Genomic DNA, 27,194 nt, shown 5'->3' on the forward strand with positions numbered 1-27,194 from the left:
TTTAATTGAAAATAGATATTTCTACATATTTTATATATAGTTAGACAATAACAGAACTAACCCTATTTTCAAATCCTTAAACATATTTTGAAAATCATATTCTTGAAAAACGGGGGAAAAAACGTTGACGTTGAAATTTTTAAATACATACGTGGTAAAGGAACATATTACAACATTCTGTTTCAGCAGGAAATGTTCAAACGATTATTTAATGATATATTTAGGCAAATCTGACGACAGTTTATTTAACGGTCGGAAAAGTTTTGAAACCCCCTTAATTTGAATATACTTCGATTGTTTTCATTTTGCATCAAGTCAAGTGAATTCAAGCCATTTTGAGTTTTTCCATTTGGGAAGCTTATCTCATTTATGTGGGAATACTTTGATGTTTCGTTTGATAATTCTTACATTTTTGGCCTGAGATTTCATTCAATTTTTCAGGCAGAAGTTTTACATGTTCTTGACGAATATCAAAAACGTTCCATTTCTGTTCGTATTGAATAAGGAGCTATTTCCCTCTCGAAATAGAGAAACTAAAATCAAATTTTTTAGTTCTCCATATGGTTCAACCGATTTTTAGTTTTGATCAAACGGTTATAGTTACCCTGGCTATTATGCTTGAACATCTTGATTTCAAATCATTTAGTAAATATCATACGATTTTATAGTTAACTTATGGGGCTATAGGCGAATCATAAAAATTTGATTTAAAATGGGTTATATTATTTGAACCGTTATTTTATTTCTGCTATGTTGCAAAAATTTATTATGTCAATGGTTTTATAGTAATCCTGTAAAAACTATACTCTCGTATATCGCTGAATTTTTTTACAAAGGTTTATAGTAACCCTGTGAAAACTATACGCTTTCATTTTTCAAAAAAAAATTGTATCAATGGTTGTATAGTAACCCTGTAAAAACTATACACTCTTAATTTTCGGGGTTTTTACGAAAGGTTTTATAGTAACCCTGTGAAAACTATTCGATTTAATTGTTCTAATGTTTGTACCAATGGTTGTATAGTAACCCAGTAAAAACTATACACTCTTAATTTTCTACAAATTGTACAAAAGGTTGTATAGTAACCCTGTGAAAACTATACGATTTCATTGTTTTAATGTTTGTACTAAAGGTTTATAGTAACCCTGTAAAAAACTATACATATATAGTAATCCCGTGGAAACTGACGCATTTGCATTGCTTGATTTTTATGTTGGATGAGTCTTTCGCGCAAACATACCCATTTGGAATTCAATTCGTCTTAGAAGCAGAATATCTGCTTTACAATCTTATCATTTTTATGAAAATCTCTTCATGTGAGGGAACGCAACCCTTTATATCTTGGGACAGTTGCAATTATATTTTGAATATTTATGTTCCTTGGACTTACACTAATATCTCTGTTCAATATCTCACTCTTTGTATTCACTGCACTCTGATTTTATCAAATCTAATGAATTTGATATCGTCGGGTTGATAGTCATCGAGATTTCACGGTAATTCTGTTGATTACTGCCATTCACTATTTTCTTCTCAACATTAGTTCACAAACAATCTGATTGAGTTGTAAATCGTTTGTTTTACGTTTCGTTTAGCCTGTCTGGGTATTCAAGGGTATTTTTCGGAAAATGACTGAGCCAATGGGTGAGAATGGGTCTGTTTCGGATGAAACCCCTATAATACAGGACAGATTTTTGTTCGATTGTGATCAATTAATAATATTATGTAGTGCAATCGAGAAGCTCAATGTTCTGGAACAGACAGAATCATTGCTTCAGGTCAGAGTGGAGGATCTGGAGCAAAGATGGCGAAAGGTTCAAACATCATATGAAACTGTGATGTTATCGCCAGCATCAGATGTTCCCAAAACACTTAAAGACAAGGCAAGTGTAAATTACAATGTTTGCTTGGAAACATACTATGTTGCGAAATCTCGGCTGGTCGACTTGATGAAGGTCGGAGCTTCCCCTAATCCTAGGAATGAAGCATCCAGATTGGCTATATCCCCGAATGACTTACCAAGTCCTCGTCAAAGCTTATCCGATCAGTACACTGATTATTCCGGTATATGTATCAAGGTCCCCCCCTGCGACACCGAGGTTTTTGAGGGCGGGTACGAAGAGTGGCCCTCATTCCGTGACATGTTCACGGCGGTCTACGGAAACCACCCAAAGTTGACGAAAGCCCAGAAGTTATACCATCTCAGAAATAAGACTAAGGGCCCAGCTGGGGCAATAGTGAAACGCTATCCACTTTGTGATGAGAATTTTGATTTGGCATGGAATGCTTTGAGGTCCAGATACGAGAATAAACGTGTACTCGTGGACAATCAGTTAAAGATACTTTTCAATATTCCAAACGCCACAGTGGAAACTAGTGAAACTATACAAAGAATCCAATCTACAGTGAACGATTGTTTAGCGACTCTGAAGACACTATCAGTTAATGTGGATCATTGGGATCCAATTCTGATATACTTGATTTCCACTAAGCTTCCCGATAAAACTCTCTCCCTATGGGAAGAGTCCCTAAAGACCCACAATGAGCTACCGATGTGGTCTCAGTTAGATGCATTCTTGATTAATCGATTTGAGATTGTTGAAAGGTTATCTAGCATAAGATCCACTAAAGACAAATACAGTGGTGGCATGCAGAAAGCTCAGACTTACTCTTCGCAGGAGAGATTGAACTCTTCTTGTCCACTAGGCAACTCCGATCATTCCATACGCATTTGTCCGAAATTCAGAAGATTCTCGGAACAAGAGAGAATTGATTTCGCCTTTAAAAACAAGTTATGTAACAATTGTCTCTCTCCCAATCATTCTAAACAGAAATGCACAAGTAAAAATACATGTATTATCTGTCACAAAATGCATCACTCTTTGCTACATTTGAATAGGTCTGACGGCAAGAACCAAAGTAGTGACCCGGTGGAGAATAGGTCGTCTCATCCGGGGAATAAACCCGAAAGGCAAGCTTTGGACAATATTCCATCCTCTTCGAACCAAAATTCCCAGGTACATTCCAATTTTGCCTCTAACGACGAAGTAATTTTACTTAGAACTGCGTTGGTTCAAATTGACATTAGGGGAGAATTATTTACTGCACGTGCACTCATCGACCCTGGCTCACAGCGAACCTTTGTTACGGAGAAGCTTATGAAACTTTTACGAATTCCCTCGAAAATTGCACAGTTTGAGATCTATGGTATTGGGGGTAAAAATCAGACAGCCAACAAAGAATGTGAAATTTGTTTATACTCTTATCGATATGATTTAAGATTCTCTGTGAACGCTATTGTTTTACCCAAGGTAACTCAACATTTACCAGCTATGTCTTTCACGATTCCCAACTCCCACCGACTGGAAGACATCGACTTAGCTGATCCGAATTTTAATAAATCGGCTCAAATTGATCTCGTTTTGGGGAACGACTCAGAACGGTTTATAAATATGGAAGGTGTCAGGAAAAACGTTTGTGGGAATACCTCCGCCTACAATACGGTTTTCGGTTGGGTTCTTAGTGGGCCTATGAAATCGGAGCAAATTCATTCGTTCACGACTAATGTTGCTCCGAACGACGCTCCCTCTCTTGAAAAAGTTTTACGAAAGTTTTGGGAAATCGAAGAAATACCTTGCTCACGCCCTCTTTCGGAAGATGAGAGATATTGTGAGGAGCTTTATGCGAGTACGACTACACGTCACGAAGATGGAAGGTACATCGTAAGACTACCTTTCAATAAAGATTTTCCAGAATCGGTATATCTGGGATCTTCCCGATTTTTTGCTCTAGGTCAGCTTAAAAGAATAGAGCAAACTTTAATGAAGAATCCGGACCTCCAAACTCAATACAATGCTGTTCTAGAAGAGTATCTCTCCTTAGGGCATATGGAAGAAACATCGAATGTAGAAATTTCTTCAAATGGGAAATGTAATTCATTCTATCTTCCACACCACGCTGTTGTGCGACCCGAACACAAGTCCACGAAAGTGAGGATTGTGTTTAATGCCTCCCGAAAATCCAAATCCGGATTTTCTTTAAATGATGTTTTATTAACCGGACCCACTCTTCAGACCGAATTAATTTCAACGGTTCTGAATTGGAGAAAATACAAATATGTTTTTTGTGGCGATATACAAAAAATGTACAGGCAAATACTTGTACATCCCGATGACCGCTGCTTTCAAAGAATTGTATATCAACGAGACGCCAATAGCCCGGTTAAAGACTACCAGCTTAAAACCGTGACTTTCGGTTTAAACTGCGCTCCATATCTGGCCATCCGGTCATTATTACAACTTGCTTCTGACTGTGAGCGGCAGTTCCCAAAGGTAGCATCAGTATTACGAAAGGAGACCTATGTCGATGATATTCTTGCAGGTGGTTATTCGATCGCTGAAACGAAGCAAATCCAATCTCAGCTCATGATCACTCTATCTTCTGCAGGATTCCCCTTAAAGAAGATAACAGCTAACGATTCTCAACTTCTAGAACACTTATCACCAGAGGACTTATATGATACAGATTTTTTGCGCCTCGATGAGGCAAGTTCAACCAAAACACTTGGTATCAAGTGGAATGCGTTGACAGATTCCTTTACATACGTTATGAATCCAGTTCAAAGTCCATCAAGCCTGACCAAGAGACACATTTTATCAATGGTGGCACAGCTCTTTGACCCAGCTGGGTGGATAACACCTATTGTAATAAGGGCCAAAATATTAATGCAGCAACTGTGGCTAGAAGGTTGTGGTTGGGATGATATAATCAGTGAGGATTCTCGTCGGTCATGGGAACAATTGTATTTCGACTTCTCGCATATAAGTTCTATTCGGATTCCTCGTTGGATCCAATACATGCCTTCCGATAAAATCCAAATTCATGGATTCTCAGACGCGTCTAAGGCAGCTTATTGTGCCTGCGTCTATATAAGAGTGCAAGCTTCTGGTTATGTTGCGTATTCGAATCTTCTAGTCGCAAAAAGCAAGGTTGCGCCACTGCAAACAGTATGTTTGCCACGGTTGGAGCTTAATGGAGCAGAATTGCTTGCGAAGCTGGTAAACTATATAGTCAATCTATTTGATTTGAAGAACTCTGATATGATTCTATGGACAGACTCGTCCATTGTTCTCGGATGGCTTTCAAAACCTCCGTGGTCTTGGGAAACATATGTTGCAAATCGCACGTCCAAGATTCACACCCTTGTTCCACGAGCACAGTGGCGACACGTGTCCACACACGACAATCCTTCCGATTTGGGTACAAGGGGTTGCAGGCCGCAGGAACTTCAAAATAATTTACTATGGTGGAATGGTCCATCATGGTTAACAAATCCACCAGCAACCTGGCCAAAGAGCAATCCCATTCCCACTCCCGAAACTGGAAGAAGGGTGCAGGCCTTTAACGTTAGTTCAGAAACTTCGGACATTCTAGACAGATTCTCGTCATATACAAAAGCTTTAAGAGTTGTATCTTATATTTTCCGATTTTACAACCGTCTGCGTCATAATGTCGATGTTGTCACCCACTCCTCTATTGATCTGACTCATAGCGAAATAGTATTCTCAAAGAAGAGATTGATTAGTATAATCCAAAAGCAATACTTCAAAAGGGAATATGATGCTATTTTACGAAAGAGTCCATTACCGAAAGACAGCCCATTGAACCCAATCAATCCTTTTATAGATCAAGATGACATCCTTCGTGTAAACGGCCGTCTAGCGCATTCGGCATTACCATATAATGAAAGCCACCCCATAATTCTTCCCGGAAATTCTAGGCTCTGTACTCTGTTTCTTTCGCACCTACATAATTTTTTAGTACATGCCGATTGCATCCTTATGTGTCGGATGGTGCAAACAGAATTCTATATTTCAAGATTGAAACCAAGAGTGAAATCCATTATCCGTAGGTGCAAAGTTTGCACTATTTTTAAACAAAAATCATGTTCACAAATCATGGCACCTTTACCTCTAGATAGGTGTACCATTACGCCCCCCTTTCATGTAACCGGACTCGATTTCGCGGGTCCGTTTGAGCTCAGAACATCCCACTTACGAAAGGCCCCCGTTGTAAAAGGTTACGTATCAGTATTTGTATGTTTCTCGACAAAGGCCATCCATTTAGAACCTTGCTCCGACTTATCGTCGCCGGCCTTTGAGGCCACATTCGCTCGCTTCGTTGGGAGGCGAGGACTACCCAGAAGGGTAGTATCGGATAATGGGCGTAATTTTGTTGGTGCCAGCAGGGTACTTTTGAGAGAATTTTCCAAATTTATAAAATCTGCCACGAAGGATATATCGGACAAGTATGGTGCTCATGGATTTGAGTGGAATTTCATTCCACCTCATGCCCCACATATGGGCGGGCTCTGGGAAGCAGCCGTTAAAAGTTTTAAGCACCATTTCAAAAGAGTGGCTGGGTCCCATAAATTTACTTACGAACAACTGGCGACAGTTTTGGCTCGAATAGAGGGAGTTCTTAACTCTCGTCCGATTAGCGCAATATCCGAGGATCCATCGGATCTAACAGCCCTCACACCAGGTCATTTTTTAAAAGGAGCTCCCATGTTGTCTTTGCCGGAACCACTCACCCAAAATATATCTGTAGTTAATCGATGGACTAAGCTAAAAGCTTTGCATCATCAGTTTGCAATACAATGGAAAGATGATTATCTCAAGTCCCTACAAAAGCGATATAAATGGAAGCAACCAAATCGAAATGTCCAAATTGGAGATTTGGTAGTCTTAATCGACGATTTGATGCCTCCAAATGAATGGCGATTAGGACGCATCGAGCAAACTCATTGTGGGCCAGATGGTAATATACGAATAGTTGATGTTCGAACTGCGACCGGGCTCGTTAGTCGTCCCATTGTAAAGTTGTGTCATTTACCCTTTCTAGACGCCGAAAATTCTTAACAACCAAGCTACTAACATTTACATAATCACCACGCTCTTCACGATCGTGAAGAATGTATTTACACTAACAAATCTCTGAATTTATACTCTTACAGCGCCATCCGTAGGTCTAATTTGTATCGGTGCATGGTATGCAAAGGCTTCCACAGCATTCGTGTGTGCCCCAGATTCGCAAAAATTACGCCGCTGGAAAGAAGTCGCACTGTAAGGCTACACAAATACTGCATCAATTGTTTAGCGAAAAGTCATACTGTAGCAAAATGCACATCTAAGAACAAATGTCGGAAATGCCAAAACTACCACCACACGATGTTGCATCCACATCGAAAAAACCCATCATCGAACCATCAAACTGAACGAAGAGGTACACAGCAGCAACGAGGTGGTGACTCACATGCAAAACGAAGTTATAAACGCAAACAACAAAAAAAGAACAATATCGCACGTCCTAGTACAACCAACAGCAACAACCGCGGCCAACAGCCAACAATCGATACTCACGTCCTATCGGATGCAATCCGTTCACTTGCGTCTGTACTTTGCGCAAGCCACAGACCAGCTACATCCTAGGCCGGGCGCCATGTATAAACCTATGGGTTTATACTTAATATATTTGAACTCAATTTGTAACGGTTTTTTTGAATTAAGTTAACTTGAATTCTACAGTTTGAAAATTATTATTATTATCGTTAAGTGTGACAACGAATGTCATCAAAATGAATTTTTATGTACTAAAAGATAAAATATAAATCATTAGTTTTCTTGGTAGGTAGTGACCTACATTTTATCACTCTTGAATCAACCTTACACAAAACTGCATTTATACTGGTGAGGAACATCAACCCTAATAAATCTGGTACCTTGAACTGATTTCACTTGGTTTTATTTTATCTCTTCTCTATCTCCTCCACTCGGGTAAACATACTTGTGTGGATTGAACTCCCTGAGAGATTCTATCCCACAAGTAACTCTTCTCATCTCCTCTTGCCCAGGAACTCCTTGCTCTGGTGAGATTAGCCGACCTCTGTAACCGAATATACAGTCCACAACAACAATAGGCAATCGGTCATATCGCTCCACTCGCTCAACTCCAACACCAGTGCGTTAGAGTGCCCCTTTTACCTGCAGGAGCCCCCTTGCCTACAGCAAACCCCCAGAAATATTCAATCTTGATATTCAAAAATCTGGGGTTTCCAGAAACCAACTGATTAGGAATCTTCACCAATATCAGCCCAATAGCCGGGAATCAAAAATATGTTTCACATAAATCCTTTGCAGCGTTCTTGAGAAACTATCTCCCCACAAGGATATTGAAAATCCAAAATTTGTGATTGTCCTTCTTATTCGTTGTATTCTTGAAAACTGGCAATATATCGAACGAAAATCATCAGCTTTCTCTGCCTTAATGGTCAGCAAGACAAAATTGGCAAACCCAAATGGAGTTTTCTAGTCCAGAATATTAGAACTAATTCAAAACGGCAGGAAATAATATTATCGATGATTTCACAGAATAAGTTCCTCAATAATTGTTTATATAATCAATTACTCGCGGTCACCAAGCTCTCTATAATTTATAAAATTTTTACTTTTGTTACAGAGTCTATTATCACACAAAAGCGACCGAACTATTCCAGTTTCAAATATCTTTTTTTCTTCTTTTCTCCTTTTATTTTGTCACAACCAAAATCCAAAGCTTGCTATGGTTAGAAACAAAATTCTCAAGGCAAGTACAGGAGAACCAAATATATTCAAGAAAGTATTTTAAATTAGTAGTTGGCATAATGAAAGAAAAACTGATTTTTAAGAAAATCATGGCCTGCCTAGTTTTCTAAAATTATTTGGTATGAATTAAAAGCAAGTTGAAATTTCCAAAAATGTTTCAAAAAAAATCATGGCCTTCTTAAATTGTCCAAAAGCATATATCGAACGTAAATCTCATAATGAGGCAACTTAACAACCACCAACTGAAATTTCGAATTATTAATTTGGAAACAACTAAAGTAGCAGTGCTACAACTGTTCACCAGGAGGAGAAAGGTTGTCGGTTACAAGTCGCCTGAATTCCAGGACACGAAACTGTCCCTCTCGACATCAGCAAGGTACCTGGGAGTTCTTTTGGATTCCAAACTAAACTGGATGGAGAATACTGCGGATCGCATAAAGAGGGCCTATGCGGCATTATACTCGTGCCAGAAATTGGTCGGGCAGAGATGGGGAATGAGGCCTTCTCTTTTTGGCTGGCTTTATACCGCGGTAGTAAGACCTGTGGCTACATATGGTTGTCATGTTTGGTGGACAATCGTGAACCACCAAAATCATATGTTGACAAAAAATAGGATAAATAGGACTGCACTTATTTACATCACAGGCGCTATGAGGACCACAACCACTGCCGCTTTGGAGGTACTGATGGGAGTTATCCCACTCGATTTACACGTAAGGAAGACGGCGGAACTGACACTTCTGATACTTAAGAGATTGAACACGCTGGAGAGGACTGAGATTCTGGCCGGGCAGTATAGAGAGACGGACCATATGGCCACGGAGCCTGTTTATCATAACAAACCGACATACATTATACCAAGTATAGAGGAGTTGGAAGACAGGAGGATACCCTTCGGAACCCTGAAAATGTATACGAACGGGTCAAAGATGGAGGAAAGAACCGGCAGCGGAATCTATTGCAGTGAACTAGGTTAAAAAGGTTAAAGTGGCAGCCCGATTAAGATTCAGGCTCACTTAGGCTATTCAGTCCATTGTGATATGCAGTGAACTAGAAATAAGGGTGTCTTACACGCTGGATAGTGATTGCAGTATTTTTCAGGCTGAGATTTCTGCGATCACAAAGGCTGCTGAGTTGCTGTTGTTGAGGCCGTTATTCAGAAACGATATCAGCTTCCTCATCGACAGTCAAGGCATTGTGCAGTGCTGACATAAGGTCTAAGGTAGTCAGGCGCTATCGTAGAGAACTCAAGGTTCTCACTGAACAGCATAATATAACTCTGTCCTGGGTACCTGGGCACTATGGGATAATAGGAAATGGGGAAGCGGATGTGCTGGCTAAGGAGGGCGCACGTGGAACGAATAATGTCCTAGCAGACGTTTTTCCTCCACTGTCTTCTTATCATTACAGGATAGAGGTAAAATATGAGGATCTATGGCGAAGACGCTGGGTTTCTTCGGTTGGTTGCGAGCAAACCAAGTTGATATGGGACGAAAAGAAACCTAGGAACTGCGAAATTTTGATGTCGATGAGCAGAGAAAAATTGCGGCCACTTATTGGTATCATAACAGGGCATAACACACTTGGAAAACACATGGTAAGAATAGGACTTAAAGACGATGATATCTGTAGATGGTACCTGGATCCGGAAATTACGGAGGACTCGTACCACTTCCTGTGCCAGTGTCCAGCTTTATCCTTTAGAAGAAACAAGATACTGGGCTCCTTTTTCTTTCAGGATCTCACTGATCTGCGGGAGTGCAGCTTAAGGGACATACTTGCATTCATCAGGGCCTCTGGTTGATTGGTTAGGTTAGGTTAGGTGGCAGCCCGATGTATCAGGCTCACTTAGACTATTCAGTCCATTGTGATACCACAGTGGTGAACTTCTCTCTTATCACTGAGTGCTGCCCGATTCCATGTTAAGCTCAATGACAAGGGACCTCCTTTTTATAGCCGAGTCCGAACGGCGTTCCAGTCCACTTAGAGAAGCTTTTGAAACCCTCAGAAATGTCACCAGCATTACTGAGGGGGGATAATCCAACGCTGAAAAACTTTTTGGTGTTCGGTCGAAGCAGGAATCGAACCCACGACCTTGTGTATGCAAGGCGGGCATGCTAACCATTGCACCACGGTGGCTCCCCTCTGGTTGGTTGTTCTGAGATTTCTTTCAAAGAGAACGAGCAGGAGGAAGCTCTGGGACAAAGCGGACCGCATCGGAAGGAAAAAGATGGAAAGATCACATCGAGTAATCACAATGGACCTATACTGTTCTAAGTGGACATCAATTTCAACACAAAAATTGATGTCATCCTCTACAACCTAACCTATTTACAATATATTTTTGCGCAAATAAAAGCTAAATCAGTACAACAAATTTTCCCCAGCTTTTGTCAAAAAGAAAAGACCTTTCAAACCTTTTGTTATATTCCACTAGACTGGCAAAACTTTTGTTATATTCCACCAGACTGGCAACCGAGGATTGTAACCAATCATAAATCTTGGCCACTAAAATGTCCTAATGACATTTAAATGAAGTTTTCTCAATAAACTTTTCGAATGCACCATTATCATAGGTTTTCCACACACACACACACACACACACGTGCCCACATGTCTATCTTGTACTTTTTAGCCTATGAACTCATGGATTTTTTTTTAGTTTTCATGTACCCCACATATATATACAAAGAAATCGTTCGTTCATATATCTTAAGTTGCCTATATTGGATTCTCTCGTTAAGGTTGTCTTAGTTCAGTTTCACATAAAGAAAACCACAAAAGAGCAATCTTTGTATGATGAAAACAACGGCCATGTCTGTCGCAGTAAAGAATACAAAAACGAAAATGGTTTCTCTCCAACCCCATCCATCGTGTGAGAACCTAACTTTGAATATACGCATCTACTTGCCTGCAGTCATAGGGCATAATAAGTTTGTGAAGACCAAGAAAAAAAATCGTAAAACTTTTACCATTGTTAAACATCTTTCAAACATATGTATGCATGTTTTAAGTTTGTTTCGTGTTCTTTCTTCATTTGCCCTCTATTCTTCTTTATTTGATGGCTACAACGATGTCTAGAGTTCTTCGTCATTTTGCTACTTTTTTTGATATCCACCATCATAGGATGGTGACGGATGGAAATATATTGAGTTTACGAATCCGTTTATTACACATCGAAATATCAATTTCCGACTGGATGTAGTTTAAAAATTCCTGATCAATGAGAAATTCCAAAACCATATAACAATGTCCGTCTGTCTGTCTGTCTACCCATTTGACCGGTGCAATCAAGGTCGCCACAATTGGTAGAATTCTACCAAAAATGGTAGATTTTTTACTCTTTGGTAGATTGGTAGAATTCTTCAAATTTTCTATAGATATAAAATTCTGACAAAATGTCCTTAGTTTTCTTGACTTGTTGTTCTAATTTATTTTATTATTTCGGCTTTTAATAAAAAATTCTTTTTACGATTTTTGATTACTTATTAAATTTATTATCCAATATTTCGACTAACATAGTTAGTCTTCGACGGGGATCTACATAAATAAAAAATATTAGTACACAATGAACGAGAAACACAACCAATTTATATTTACATAAAAGCTTTTGTAAAAAAAATAATCAAAAATTTTAGAGAGAGTTTACTTCTGTTTTTTATGAAAGTTATTTGCCAACTAAATATGCCTGCGTCCGTGCTTTTATACCCTTCACCACTACTGTGGTACAGGGTATAATAAGTTTGTGCATTTGTATGTAACGCCAAGAAATAGTCGTCATAGACCCATCTTTTAGTATACCGATCGGCTTAGAATTAAATTCTGAGTCGATTTAGCGATGTCCGTCTGTCTGTATATGTAATTTTGTGCACAAAGTACAGCTCGCAATTTAAGTCCAATCGTCCCCAAAATTTGGCATAGGGCCGTTTCTTGGGACAGAGACAATCGCTATTGGTTTTGGAAAAAATCGGTTCAGATTTAGATATAGCTGCCATATATATTTATCCCCGATTTGGTCATAGTCCGCGTGTTTATCAACCGATTTTCTTGAAGTACCGTACATCCAAATATTTTATGAATGTCGAAAATCTTGCAAAATATCAACCAAATCGGTTCAGATTTAGATATAGCTCCCATATATATCTTTCGTCCGATTTAGACTCATATGACCACAGATGCCAAAGTTTACTACCGATCTTCGTGAAATTTTGCACAGAGGGTAGAATTGACATTCTACCAATGCTTGGTAAAATTGATTGAAATCGGTTCAAATTTAGATATAGCTCCCATATATATCTTTCGTCCGATTTAACTTATATGGCCACAAAAGCCAGAGTTTTGCCGTGATTTGCTTCAAATTTTGCACAAGGTACGTTTAATAGTATCGTTAAATGTGTCAAATTTTGTTAAAATCGGTTCAGATTTAGATATAGCTCACATATATATCTTTCGCCCGATTTGGACTTATATGGTCTCAAAAGCCAGAGTTTTGCCCTGACTTACTTCAAAATTTGCACAAGCGGTACTTTTAACGATACTATTGAATGTGCCAAATATGGTCAAAATCGATTCAGATTTAGATATAGCTCCCATATATATCTTTCGTCCGATTTGAACTTACTCAAAATCCAGGGTTTTGCCGTTATTTTCTTCAAATTTCGCACAAGGAGTACGTTTAGTAGTATCGGTAATTGTGCCAAATTTGGTTGAAATCGGTTCAGATTTAGATATGGCTCCCATATATCTTCCGTCCGATTTGCACTCATAAGACCAGGGGGGCCAAGGTTATACTCCCATTTACGTAAAATTTCGCATAGATAGCAGAATTATTCTTCTAACTATACATGTCAAATTTAGTCAAAATCGGTTCAGATCATATATAGCTCCCATAAATAAACTGGATAGCGTTTAATTCTACACACAAAAAAATTTCACGAAAATTTTTCCAATTAAAATTTTAATTGAGTTTTAAAAAATATTCAATTTAAAATTTAATTGATTCAACAAATTTTTTAATTGAAACAAAAATCAATCACAAAAATAATAGTATCAATTAATTTTTTTATTGGATCAATTAACATTTTAATTGACCTTCAATTACTTTTTTAATTGATACTATCATTTCTGTGATTGAAGACATTTCAATTAAAAATTAATTGGATCAATTAATTTCGTGATTGAATCAGAATTTTTTTTTTTGTGTAGAGATTTTGTAGAAGTAAAAAAATTTTCTCCTTTATATAGCTTCCAGCAAATGTGAAGTAGTTGAGATGGTAACACAAATTTTGACTTACATAGGGGTGAAGGGTATAATATAGTCGGCTCCGCCCGACATTAGACTTTACTTACTTGTTTTATGATGTATCAATACATATGAGAACGTCGATACATTATCGATACAAAATTTTCTATAGAAATACAATTTTTAATAAAAATTCTATAGATATAAAATTTTAAAAAATAAAAATCCATAGCAAGAGAATCGTGACAAAATTTTCTATAGAAATAAAATTTTGACAAAATTTCCCACAAAACTAAAATGTTGAGAAAATACTTTGTAAAAATAAAATTTTGACAAAAGTTTCTATAGAAATAAAATGGCAAAATTTTCTATAGAAATAAAATGTTGACAAAATTTTCTATAGAAATAAAATTTTCTAAAGAAATAAAATTTAAAAAAAAAAAAAAAAAAACATTTCTATAGCAAGAGAATTTTGATAAAAATTTTTATAGAAATCAACTTTTGACAAATTTTTATACCAAAATAAAATGTTGACAAAATTTTCTACAAAAATTAAATTTTAAAAAAATTTTTTTCAAAAATAAAATTTTGACAAAATTTTTTACAAAACTAAAATGTTGGAAAAAATTCTATATAAATAAAATTTTGACAAAATTTCCTATAGAAATAAAATTTGGAAAAAAAAATCTATAGCAAGAGAATTTTGATAAAAGTTTTCATAGAAATCAAATTTTTTAAGCTGCAATAAAAAAAAAACAACAATGCTTAAAGAACAAAACCAACAATAACAAAACAAAACGAAGGGGAATCAAATTTTGACAAAATTTTCTACAAAAATGAAATTTTGTACAAATATAAAATTTTGACAAAATTTTCTCTCAAAATAAAATTTTGACAACATTTTCTGAAAGAATCAAGTCTCGACACAATTTTCTGAAGGAATAAAATCTTGACAAAACTTTCTATTGAAATAAAATTTAGACAAAAATTTCTATAGATATAAATTTTTGACAAAATAAAATTTTGACAAAATTTTCTATAGGAAGAAAGTTTCGACAAAATTTTCTACAAAAATAAAATGTGGACAAAATTTTCTACAAAACTAAAACGTTGAGGAAATATTCTTTACAAATAAAATTTTGACAAAATTTTCAATATAAATAAAATTTTGACAAATAATTCTTTATAAATAAAATTTTGACAAATAATTCTTTATAAATAAAAATTTGATAAAATTTTCAATAGAAACAAAATTTTGAAAAAAAAAATTCTATAGATATAAAATTTGAAAAAACAATTCTATAGCAAGAGAATTTTGATAAAATTTTCTATAGAAATAAAATTTTGACAAACTTTTTCCATAGAAATCAAATTTTGACAAAATATTCTTTATAAATAAAAATTTTAAATAATTTTCTATAGAAATAAATGTTTGACAAAATTATCTATAGAAATAAAATGTTGACAAAATTTTCTATAGAAATAAAATTTTGACAACATTTTCTATAGATATAAAGTTTTGACAACATTTTCAATAGAAATAAAATTTTTAAACCAAAAATTCTATAGATATAATATTTTAAATACTATTCTATAGAAATAAAATTTTGACAAAATTTTCTACAGAAGTAAAATTTTCTATAGAAGTAAAATTTTAACAAAATTTTCTATAGAAGTAACATTTTGAAAAAATTTTGTATAAAAATAAAATTTTGCCCAAATTTTCTATAGAAATAAAATTTTGACCAAAATTTCTATAGAAATAAAATTTTGACAACATTTTCGATAGAAATAAAATGTTGACAAAATTTTATATAGAAATAAAATATAGACAACATTTTCTATAGAAATGAAATTTAGACAAAGTTTTCTATAGAAATAAAATTTTCACAAAATTTCCTATAGAAATAAAAATGTTTACAATTTCTTTATAGAAATAAAATTTTGACACAATTTTCTATAGAAATAAAATTCTGACTAAATTTTCTATAAAAATAAAATTTTGACAAAATTTTCTAAAGAAATTACATTTTGACAATATTTTCAATAGATATAAAATTTTGACAAAATTGTCTAAAGGAATAAAATTCTGACAAAATTCTCAATAGAAATAAATTTTTAAAAAAAATTTCTATAGGTATAAAATTTTGAAAAAAATGTTCTATAATAAGATAATTTTGATAATATTTGCTTTAGAAATAAAATTTTGACAAAATTTTCTATAGAAAAAAGATTTTGGCAAAATTTTCTATAGAAATAAAATTGTGACAAAATTTTCTGTAGGGTATAAAATTTTGACAAAATATAAATAGGAATTTGACAAAATTTTCTATAGAAAAAAATTTTGACAAAATTATCTATAGAAATAAAATTTTCACAAAATTTTCTATAGAAATAAAATGTTGACAAACATTTCTATAAAATAAATTTTTGACAAAATTATCTATAGAAATAAAATTTTGACAACATTTTCTATAGAAATAAAATTTTGACAAAATTTTCTCTAGAAAAAAAATTTGACAAAAGTTTCCATATAATTTTTTCTATATAAATTCTTAAAACAAAAATTCTATAGATATAATATTTTAAATATATTTCTATAGAAGTAAAATTTTGACAATATATTCTATAGAAATAAAATTTTGACAAAATTTTCTATAGAAGTAAAATTTTTACAAAATTTTCGATAGAAGTAAAATTTTGACAAAATTTTGTATAGAAATAAAATTTTGCCCAAATTTTCTATAGAAATAAAATTTTGACAACATTTGCTATAGAAATAAAATGTTGACAAAATTTTATATAAAAATAAAATTTAGACAACATTTGCTATAGAAAAGAAATTAGACAAAAATTTTTGACAAAATTATCTATAGAAATAAAATTTTGACAAAATTTTCTATAGAAATAAAATGTTGACAAAATTCTCTATAGAAATAAATTTTTGACAAAATTATCTATAGAAATAAAATTTTCACAACATATTCTATAGAAATAAAATTTTGAAAAAATTTTCTCTAGAAAAAAATTTTGACAAAAGTTTCCATAGAAATAAAATTTTGACAAATTTTTCTATATATGTAATATTTTGACAAAATTTTCTATATAAACAAAATTTTGATAACATTTTCTATAGAAATAAAATGTTGACATTTTCTATAGAAATAAAAATTTGATTAAATTTTCTATAGAAATAATAAAAAAACCACCGTGGTGCAATGGTTAGCATGCTCGCCTTGCAAGTTGAGTTCGATTCCTGCTTCGATCGAACACCAACAAGTTTTCAGCAGTGGATTATCCCACCTCAGTAATGCTGGTTACAAAGCTTCTCTGTGGTTTCACTGCAATGTGGAACGCCGTTCGGACTCTGCTATAAAAAGGAGGTCCCTTGTCAGTGAGCTTTAAATGGAATCGGGCAGCACTCAGTGATAAGAGAGAAGTTCACCAATGTGGTATCACAATGGACTGAATAGTCTCAGTGAGCCTGATACATCGGGCTGCCACCTAACCTAACCTAATCTATAGAAATAAAATCATGAGAACATTTTCTTTATAAATAAAATTTTGAGAAAATTTTCTGTAGAAATAAAATTTAGACCACATTTTCTATAGAAATAAAATTTTGACCACATTTTCTATAGAAATAAAATTTTGACCACATTTTCTATGGAAATAAAATTTTGACCAAATTTTCTACAGAAATAAAATTTTGATAAAATTTTCTATAGAAATAAAATTTTGACAACATATTATACAATAATAAAGCTTTGACCAAATTTCAATACAAATAAAATTTCGACAAAATTTTCTTTAGAAATAAAATTTTAACAAAATTTGGCATAGATATTAAAAAAATTATTATGGAACTAACATTTGCAAAATTTTTTATAGAAATAAAATTTTCACAACATTTTCAATAGAAATAAAATTTTGACTAAATTTTCTTTAGAAATAAATTTTGACTAAATTTTCTATAGAAAGAAAAAAAAACTATTATATTATTGATCCACGGTGGTGGCTATTTTGAGTATAATACGGCCAATTTCTGCTAAAGTCGGATATGATATTTGACTAATACTTGATATTGAATAAAATTGGTTCGTTCGTGAAGGTAGAAGAATAAAAGCTCTAGTGTAGAGGTGTGCACGTGAGTAATATTGTGCTCACGCACACTCACGAAGGAGAAATCTTATTCACGCACACTCACGCACGATGTTTTTTGGTAGGACTCACGTAAAGAAAATTTGTACTCGCGCACTCTCACGCACGAAAATCTTTTAAATGTCGTGACTCACGAAAAATATCGTGACTCACGAATAATGTAGTGACTCACGAATAATTTTATGAGTGATTTACTTTTAGAACCTGGCTGAAAACATGAGAATGGTTAAAATCCAGTGCGTTATAAAACTCTTACCACCTAGGATGTCACTAAAATTATAAATGAATTCAACTCGTAAGCATGTTATGTTCGTCAGCGGGATTATTTTCATGAACGTGTTTTACCGAAATTCGTTACTCACGCACACTCACGAAGATATTATTTTCTTGACTCACACTCACGCACGACATTTGGTTGGTTAATTACGCTCACGTACACTCACGCCGTTGCCGTCAGCGTGACTCATGATTCACTCGTGAGTCACGACAATTTCGTGTCATGTGCACACCTCTCCTCTAGTGTACATATTTCTCTTTTTTGAAAATGTTACCAAGATTTTTAGTTGGTGTTTGGCAACCCTATTGTTTTTATTCAAATCAAAGTGGTGAATATGTTTGTATTCAAGAACTACGATCTTATGATGGATAGTTGAGTGTTTGTCTGAGTGTTGCTGCTGTTCACCCGTTTGAAAAGTGAAAAGAATAAAAATGAAACAAAAACTTTTCTCAGCAATGATAACCCCTTCAAACATGTTCTCATGTTCGCAAATGTATGGCAGTAAGTTGTAGATATAGTTTTTTTTCTTCTTTGTTTGATAAAAGCAAAGTTTTATCAACCTCAAGAACTCTTCATAAATTTATTAAATATACAAATTAACAAAAGCTTTGCATTTATGCTATATGTGCAAGAGATAATGAGTTTTGAATTGCACGATTTATGACATTTCTTCATGTTATTCGAATGAAATTTATGTATGACAAAAATGTTACAATAATCGAAGGACAGAAGGACTAAAATTTCCTCATAGCAATTTAAATTGTTTGAAAATCTAAGAGAATTTTTATTTTTTCCATTATTTTAATTCGGTTGTTTTATTGTGTAAAAGAGAACCAATGTGGTTTGAATGAAAAGGATTCCTAAACTTCTCGTATCAAGGTGTACGCAAATTCGAAATTAAATTCTATTGATTTTTATCCCCATTACTCGAAAGACCAGACAAGAGAAATTTGGAATATAGATGTGTATAAGTCAAGACATATATTCTTATGGGCCTAAATGCTAGAGTTCGACCGAAGAATCGGCTTCGGTTTCGGCATTCGGCCGAAAATCGATTATCGGCCTTCAGCATAAAGAGGCAGGTTAACCGAAGCTGAAGTTTTTTGAGTAACTTATTTCATATCGAATTGTCCTAGTGTTAAATTTGCTTTAGTAAAAACTACCAGTACAAATAAAACGTAAAAAAATATAAATTTTGTTTTTGTTATTATAATATCAAAAGAAAGAATTTTGAATACTAACACATAAGGAAAGTCTAAAGACTATATTATACCCGGCACCTCTTTATTATATCAAATCCGTCAAATGTGTTGGGTGCATACTGATCACTCGATTAGCACAAAATTTATTAGACTTCTATAGACTTAAAATTTAAGTGGACTAATGCCCTGGGGTGGAGTTTAGGCAACTTTTCAAAAGTGTATTTATGATTTATCGGTCGATAGATATGTATTAGAAGTATTGGAACATTCGAGTCATTTTTACAAGTGGTGTTTTTACAAGGAATGTGTATATTTAGGCCAATTTTGCCGAAATCAGATAAATATTAATCTGAATCGATTTTAACCAAATTCGGCATGTACAGATACAATGTTAATTCTTCTCCCTGTTCAAAAGTTCCCTACGGGAAATTGCTGCAAATTGCCACTGACGGACCTATCACAGGACTAGTACCGATGATCCAGTTTGTGGCAGTTTTTATACCCTCCACCATAAGATGGGGGTATATTAACTTTGTTTGTAACACATCGAAATACTGCTCTAAGACCCCATAAAGTAAAGTGTGATACGGTCAAAATTTGGTCAAGGGAAAACGCGTGTAAATCGGTGAAATCGTTTATTTAAAAAATCAAATTAAACTTTTTTTCAAGTTCAATTAGTATAAAATTCAGGAAAATATTCAGTTAGGCTGTCGCTTTTCCAAATCCGAATTGCCGGGCCTCACGCTTGACACCTGCAATCAGATTTTGTACAGCCACCTTGTCCACCTTCTTCGCCGCAGAAAGCCAGTTTGCCTTGAACTGCTGCTCGTCCTTAGCCGTTTTTTTGGTCTTCTTTAGGTTCCGCTTGACAATAGCCCAGTATTTTTCAATTGGGCGGAGCTCTGGCGTGTTGGAAGGGTTCTTGTCCTTGGGAACCACCTGCACGCAAAAAAATAATTCTTTCCTCCCAAACGAAATTTTAGACAAACAAAGTTCGTTTCTCATTTGCTTTTCGCTGTAAGGAAGTGTATTTGGAAGAAAAGTATATACTTTTTGTGATAAACGTTTATTCTTTTCCAGGATGTAAAAACAATTTCATAAAGACAAACTCAAAACAAAAAAAAAAACATTGTTTTCTTGCTAATTGCATTTTCCCTCACATCTTTCTCACATCCACGAGATTTTTTAGTTCTTAACACCTTTTCCTGTAATACCAACAATGTAGAAGAAATTATACAATTTTATAAATTTTTAAATTTTTTTACCTTTCGGCTGGACGGAGAATCGAACCGCGGACCATGCACTTTGTAAGCCAACACACTAACCACTGAGCTATGTACCTGTTATGGTTGGTCATCAATAGATAAATATCCATATAAGTTACCGAATAAACAAAGTTTATTTAACAGAAACAAACATTTAGTTTGGCACTGTGGAGCAGTGGTTGCTACGCCCGGCTTGCACGCCAAGGGTCGTGGGTTCGATCCCTGCTTCGACCAAAGTTTTTTTTTTGTTTTTTTTTTTACATATATTCCAGATATGTTCGGAAGATTCCGAAAAAATGTTCAACATTACATAGTAGTATATTAAATTTTGAACTGTAAAATGTGTCTTATTAAAGACCTAAAGTCAGAAAAGAACAGTGTTTGATATAAACGAAATGGACTGTGTTGTTGTTTCAAAAATAACTTTTTTTTATTGAAAAAATAAAAATTTTGTAACAAAAGAATTTTTTTCGTGATAAAAGTTTAAAATTTTCGATGCAATTCAAAAAACTCTAACAAAAGAAAAACGTTTTCGGTACACGTTTTCCAAACGTTTTTTTTCTTTGCGTGTGCACGTTGTTGGCGGCGCTTTGGCCGTCGAATTTTGTTTATCATCGCGATTTGAAGTCACTACCCTTTTGTAAGTCGATAGTCCGGCTCGTTTTTTGGCTCGATGCACGGTTGTAGACGATACACCCAGCTTATTTGCGGCATCTCGGAGAGAGAGGTTAGGGTTTCGCTTGAAACTACCGGCAACTCTCTTTGTCGTCTCAGCGGCTTCCGGTTTTCGATTTCCCCCCGATCCAGACTTCCTGGCTGTCGACAAACGTTCCCTAAACACTTTAATTACATTTGTAACGGTTGATTTGGCAACTTTTAGCGATTTTGCCAGCTTTGCGTGCGAGTAGCTCGGATTTTCGCGATGCGCGAGCAAAATTTTGATACGCTGCTCTTCTCGCTTGGACGGCATTTTGACAACTGAAGAGTGAATTCCAAAATCAAAATAGGAGCAACATTCTACACACATACACCTTCAAAATGAGGGGTGTTCAGGTTTTTTAAATGCAAAATTGAAAGAAAAACGTCAAGTTTATATTGACCAAATTTTGACCGTATCACCCTTTATATTCTGGGTCGTGGTGAAATTCTGAGTCGATCTGAGCATGTCCGTCCGTCCGTTTGTTGAAATCACGCTAACTGATCGGAGCCTCTAAGAGAAGCAAATTTTATCCGATCCGGCTGAAATTTGGTACATGGTGTTAATATATGGTCTCTAACAACTATGCAAAAATTGGTCGATATCGGTCCATAATTATATATAGCCCCCATATAAACCGATCCCCAGATTTGACCTCCGGAGCCTCAGCCCTCAGATAAATAGATCCCCAATCACACAAAGATTGGTCTATATCAAGTTCATAATTGTATATAGCCCACATATAAGCGACCCCCATACTTCAATTCTGGATCTCTACGTACCGTGCAAAAGTCCATATTGAATCGTAATTATTTGTAGACTTACCTATATATACTTTTTTTTCTAGTTTATAACATGTATGGACTAATTCACAATTTAGAAAACGATGCTAAGAAGTTTTAAGATACCACAACCCAATTAATTCGATTGTGGATGACAGTGTTTCGTTGAAATTTCTACACAATCCATGGTGGAGGGTACATAAGATTCTGCCTGGCCGAACATACGGCCGTATATACTTGTTAAATAGTGATAATTTAATTAAGAGTTTGTCCGAAACTGGTTCATGAGGACCAGTCTATGGAGTGCTACTACTAAAATGCCCCAGGATTTGTCCTTAGGAATGAGTCCGGGGCGTGTCCTAAAGTGTAAATTTACCCCGTCAATGACAAACCCATGTTAAAGTGACCGGTCCCTTCCATACGTTTTGACCAGAACTGGGACTGGTCCATACACACCAGGGACTAGTCCTGTACCAGTCCTGTGTTTGATCCATTTCCCGTAGGGTTCACGTAAATCGGTTTACAAATTTGACCTCTGTTCTCATATGCGGGCGAAGGATATACATGGGAGCTATATCTAAATCTGAACAGATTTTAACCAGAATTGGCATGTATATCGTATATCGTTAATTCTACCTCCCTGCACAAAATTTTAAGCATATCAGTGTAAAATTCTGGCTTCTTGGGCCATATAATTGTATTTCGGGCGAACGATATACATGACAGCTATATCTAAATCTGAATTTCAACGAAATCTGGCGTGCATAGCAACAATAATAATTCTAATATCTGTGCAAATTTTCACTTAAATCAGCTATATCTAAATCTGAACCGATTACAACCAAAATTGTCATTTATTACATTAAAATTGTCATTTTAAACATTAATTATTCTCTCTGTACAAAATTTAAAGCATATCAGGGTAAAGGTTAGGTTAGGTTAGGTTATGTGGCAGCCCGATGTATCAGACTCACTTAGACTATTCAGTCCATTGTGATACCACAGTGGTGAACTTCTCTCTTATCACTGAGTGCTGCCCGATTCCATGTTAAGCTCAATGACAAGGGACCTCCTTTTTATAGCCGAGTCCGAACGGCGTTCCACATTGCAGTGAAACCACTTAGAGAAGCTTTGAAACCCTCAGAAATGTCACCAGCATTACTGAGGTGGGATAATCCACCGCTGAAAAACTTTTTGGTGTTCGGTCGTAGCAGGAATCGAACCCACGACCTTGTGTATGCAAGGCGGGCATGCTAACCATTGCACCACGGTGGCTCCCGTGGCTTCTAGGGCCATATAAATATGTGGGAGCTATATCTAAATCTGGACCGATTTCAACCAAATTCGACACACTTTACGACACCATCATTTGTACTCCTTGTTCACAATTTAAAGCAAATCAGACTTAAATTCTGGCTTCTGCTGCCATATAAGTTGATATCGGACGAAAGATATAAAAGATTATATAAAAGATATAAAGATTATATTGGGAGCTATTTCTAAAACTGAATCGATTTCTGCCAAAACCAATAGAAGGGCTGTTTTCTTTTTGCACTGGATGCAACATTTGTATGGGCTATCCAGAACATCGTTGCACTGGTGTTTTATCCAGAACATCTTATCAGTGCAAGTCGCGCCGATGTTGCCAGATTGCATTTTGTGAAAGTGACGTCATTTTGATAAGTAAAGTCGATTCAAAATAGCAATTTATTGTGACTAATTTATCGAAAAACATGAAGTTCAAAGTGGTACAGTGCCATAAATAATCGCAGCAGTAAATATTTATTACTAATTGGAGCATTTCATACATTAAAAATGCAAGATTTCACTTCTATTCTGTGATTGTTTTTAAACAGCTGATGACAGTGTTGCATATTTTTGGAGATGTCCTGGATAAACGAGTACTCTGTTTTCTTTTAGTCCTTCACGGCTTAACCCTCTAATGCCCAATCCCGCCTTTAGGCGGTCCTCATTAAATAAGGAAGCTTTTATTAAAACACACCTAAAGACTACAAAAATGAATAAAATAAAAAGAAAACTTAGTTGAACTTGTTCAAGAGCCTTTGCAGCATATACTGAATTTTACCGTATACATTTTTCTTGATTAGTGTTCTTGCTATTGTGTCGTTAATATTGAATATTTAATCAGCTGACAAAAAAATTGGGGCATTAGAGGGTTAAGGTATCCAGTGCTAAAAGAAAACAGCCCTAGAGTTATCTTCTGAGCCAAAACATATACTTGTGTCAAATTTGAAGCCGATTGGACTAAAATTGCGACCTAGACTTATATTACACAAATGAGGACATAGGAGATCGACTCAGGGATCGATCCTGAGCAATATTGCCAGAGACAGAATATGTCTATCTCGTCTAATTCTGGGTGTTGCACACATATGCACTAACTTATAATATTTTGTTCCACAGTGCGGAGCAGGGGAAAAATGTGGCTTTTTGATAATTTTTCATTAAAACCAAGTATATACGACCGTTAGTTCGGCCAGGCCGAAGATTATGTACCCTCCACCATGGATTGCGTAGAAACTTCTTCTAAACACTGCCATCCACAATCGAATCACTTAAGTAGCAGTAAGGCTTGCCGATGGCAAGGTATCTTACAACCTCCTAACACAGTCTTCTAAATTGTATGTAAGTCCATACGTGGTATATATTAAATCAAACAAGTATATACGGCCGTAAGTTCGGCCAGGCCGAAGCTTATGTACCCTCCACCATGGATTGCGTAGAAACTTCTACGAAAGACTGTCATCCACAATCGAATTAATTGGGTTGTGGTATCTTAAAACTTCTTAACATCGTTTTCTAAATGGTGAGTTAGTCCATACGTGTTATATATTAGACAAAAAAGGTATGTAAGTCTACAAATAATTACGAATCAATATGGACTTTTGCACGGGATCGGTTTATATGGGGGCTATATATGATTATGGACTGATATGGATCACTTTTGGCATGGTTGTTAAATATCATGTATTAACATCACGTACCAAATTTCAACCGAATCGGATGAAATTTTCTTCTCTTAGAGGCTTCGCAAGCCAAATCGGGGGATCGGTTTATATAGGGACTATATATAATTATTGACCGATGTGGACCAATTTTTGCATGGTTGATAAAGACCATATACTAACACCATGTACCAAATTTTAGCCGGATCGGATGAAATTTGCATCTCTTAGAGGCTCCGCAAGCCAAATCGAGGGATCGGTTTATATGGGGGCTATATATAATTATGGACCGATGTGGACCAATTTTTGCATGGTTGTTAGAGACCATATACCAACACCATGTACCAAATGTCAGCCGGATCGGATGAAATTTGCTTCTCTTATAGGCTCGGTAAGCCAAATAGGGGGATCAGTTTATATGGGGGCTATATATAATTATTGACCGATGTGGACCAATTTTTGCATAGTTATTAGAGACCATATACTAACACCATGTACCAAATTTCAGCCGGGTCGGATGAAATTTGCTTCTCTTAGAGGCTCCGAAAGCCAAATCGTGGGATCGGTTTATATGGGGGCTATATATAATTATGGACCGATATAGACCAATTTTTTCATGGTTGCTAGAGATCATATATTAACACCTTGTACCAAATTTCAGCCAGATCGGATGAAATTTGCTCCTCTTAGAGGGCCTGCAAGCCAAATTTGGGGGCCGTTTATATGGGGGCTATACGCAAAAGTGGACCGATATGGCCCATTTTCAATACCATCCGACCCACATTAATAACAACTACTTGTGCCAAGTTTCAAGTCGATAGCTTGTTTCGTTCGGAAGTTAGCGTGATTTCAACAGACGGACGGACATGCTCAGATCGACTCAGAATTTCACCACGACCCAGAATATACTTTATGGGGTCTTAGAGCAATATTTCGATGTGTTACAAACGGAATGACAAAGTTAATATACCCCCCCATCCTATGGTGGAGGGTATAAAAAGATCGATTAAATACGTATATAATTCAGTTTGACAAAATTTTCTTAGAAAAAAAAAATTGAGAATTTTTTCTATAGAAATAAAATTTTGACAAAATTTTCTAATGAAATAAAATTTTAACAAAATTTTCTATAGAAATACAATTTTCACCAAATTTTCTATAGAAACAAAATTTGACAAAATTTGCTATAAAAATGAAATTTTAACAAAATTTTCTATACATAATTATGGACTGATATGGACCAATTCTGGCACGGTATATCATATACTAACACCATGTTCCAAATTTCAACCTGATCGGAGGAAATATGCTTCTCTTAGAGGCTCCGCAAACGGGGGCTATATATAATTGTGAACCGATGTGGACCAATTTTTGCATGGAAGTTAGAGACCATATACTTACACCACGTTCCACATTTGAACCGGATCGGATGAAATTTGCTACTCTTCAAGGCTTCGCAAGCCAAATCTGGGGATCGGTTTATATGGGGGCTATATATAATTGTGGACTGATGTGGACCAATTTTTGCATGGTTGTTAGAGACCATATACCAACACCATGTACCAAATTTCAGCAAGATGGGATGAAATTTGCTTCTCTTTGAGGCTCCACAAGCCAAATCTGGGGATCGGTTTATATGGGGGCTACATATAATTATTGACCGATGTGGACCAATTTTTGCATAGTTGTTAGAGACCATATACCAACACCATGAACCAAATTTCAGCTAGATCGGATGAAATTTGCTTCTCTTAGAGGATCGGCAAGCCAAATTTGGGGGTCCGTTTATATGGGGGCTATACGTTAAAGTGGACAGATATGGTCGATTTGCAATACCATCCGACCTACATAAATAACAACTACTTGTGCCAAGTCGATAGCTTGTTTCGTTCGGAGGTTAGCGTGATTTCAACAGACGGACGGACGGGCATGCTTAGATCGCCTCAGAATTTCACCAAGA

The 27,194-nt window shown here is 35.4% G+C and overlaps 1 protein-coding gene across 1 annotated transcript; it reads left to right on the forward strand.

The window, feature by feature from the left end:
• Positions 1-1,628: 1,628 nt before the first annotated feature.
• Positions 1,629-7,128, forward strand: LOC142235455 (uncharacterized). Its single transcript, XM_075306711.1, has 2 exons — positions 1,629-6,819; positions 7,016-7,128. Exons 1-2 carry the CDS (start codon positions 1,629-1,631, stop codon positions 7,126-7,128), a joined length of 5,304 nt encoding a protein of 1,767 aa, XP_075162826.1.
• The last annotated feature ends 20,066 nt before the right edge of the window (positions 7,129-27,194 follow it).

Source organism: Haematobia irritans, chromosome 1, assembly GCF_050003625.1.
Source record: "Haematobia irritans isolate KBUSLIRL chromosome 1, ASM5000362v1, whole genome shotgun sequence".
Lineage (NCBI taxonomy): Eukaryota > Metazoa > Arthropoda > Insecta > Diptera > Muscidae > Haematobia > Haematobia irritans.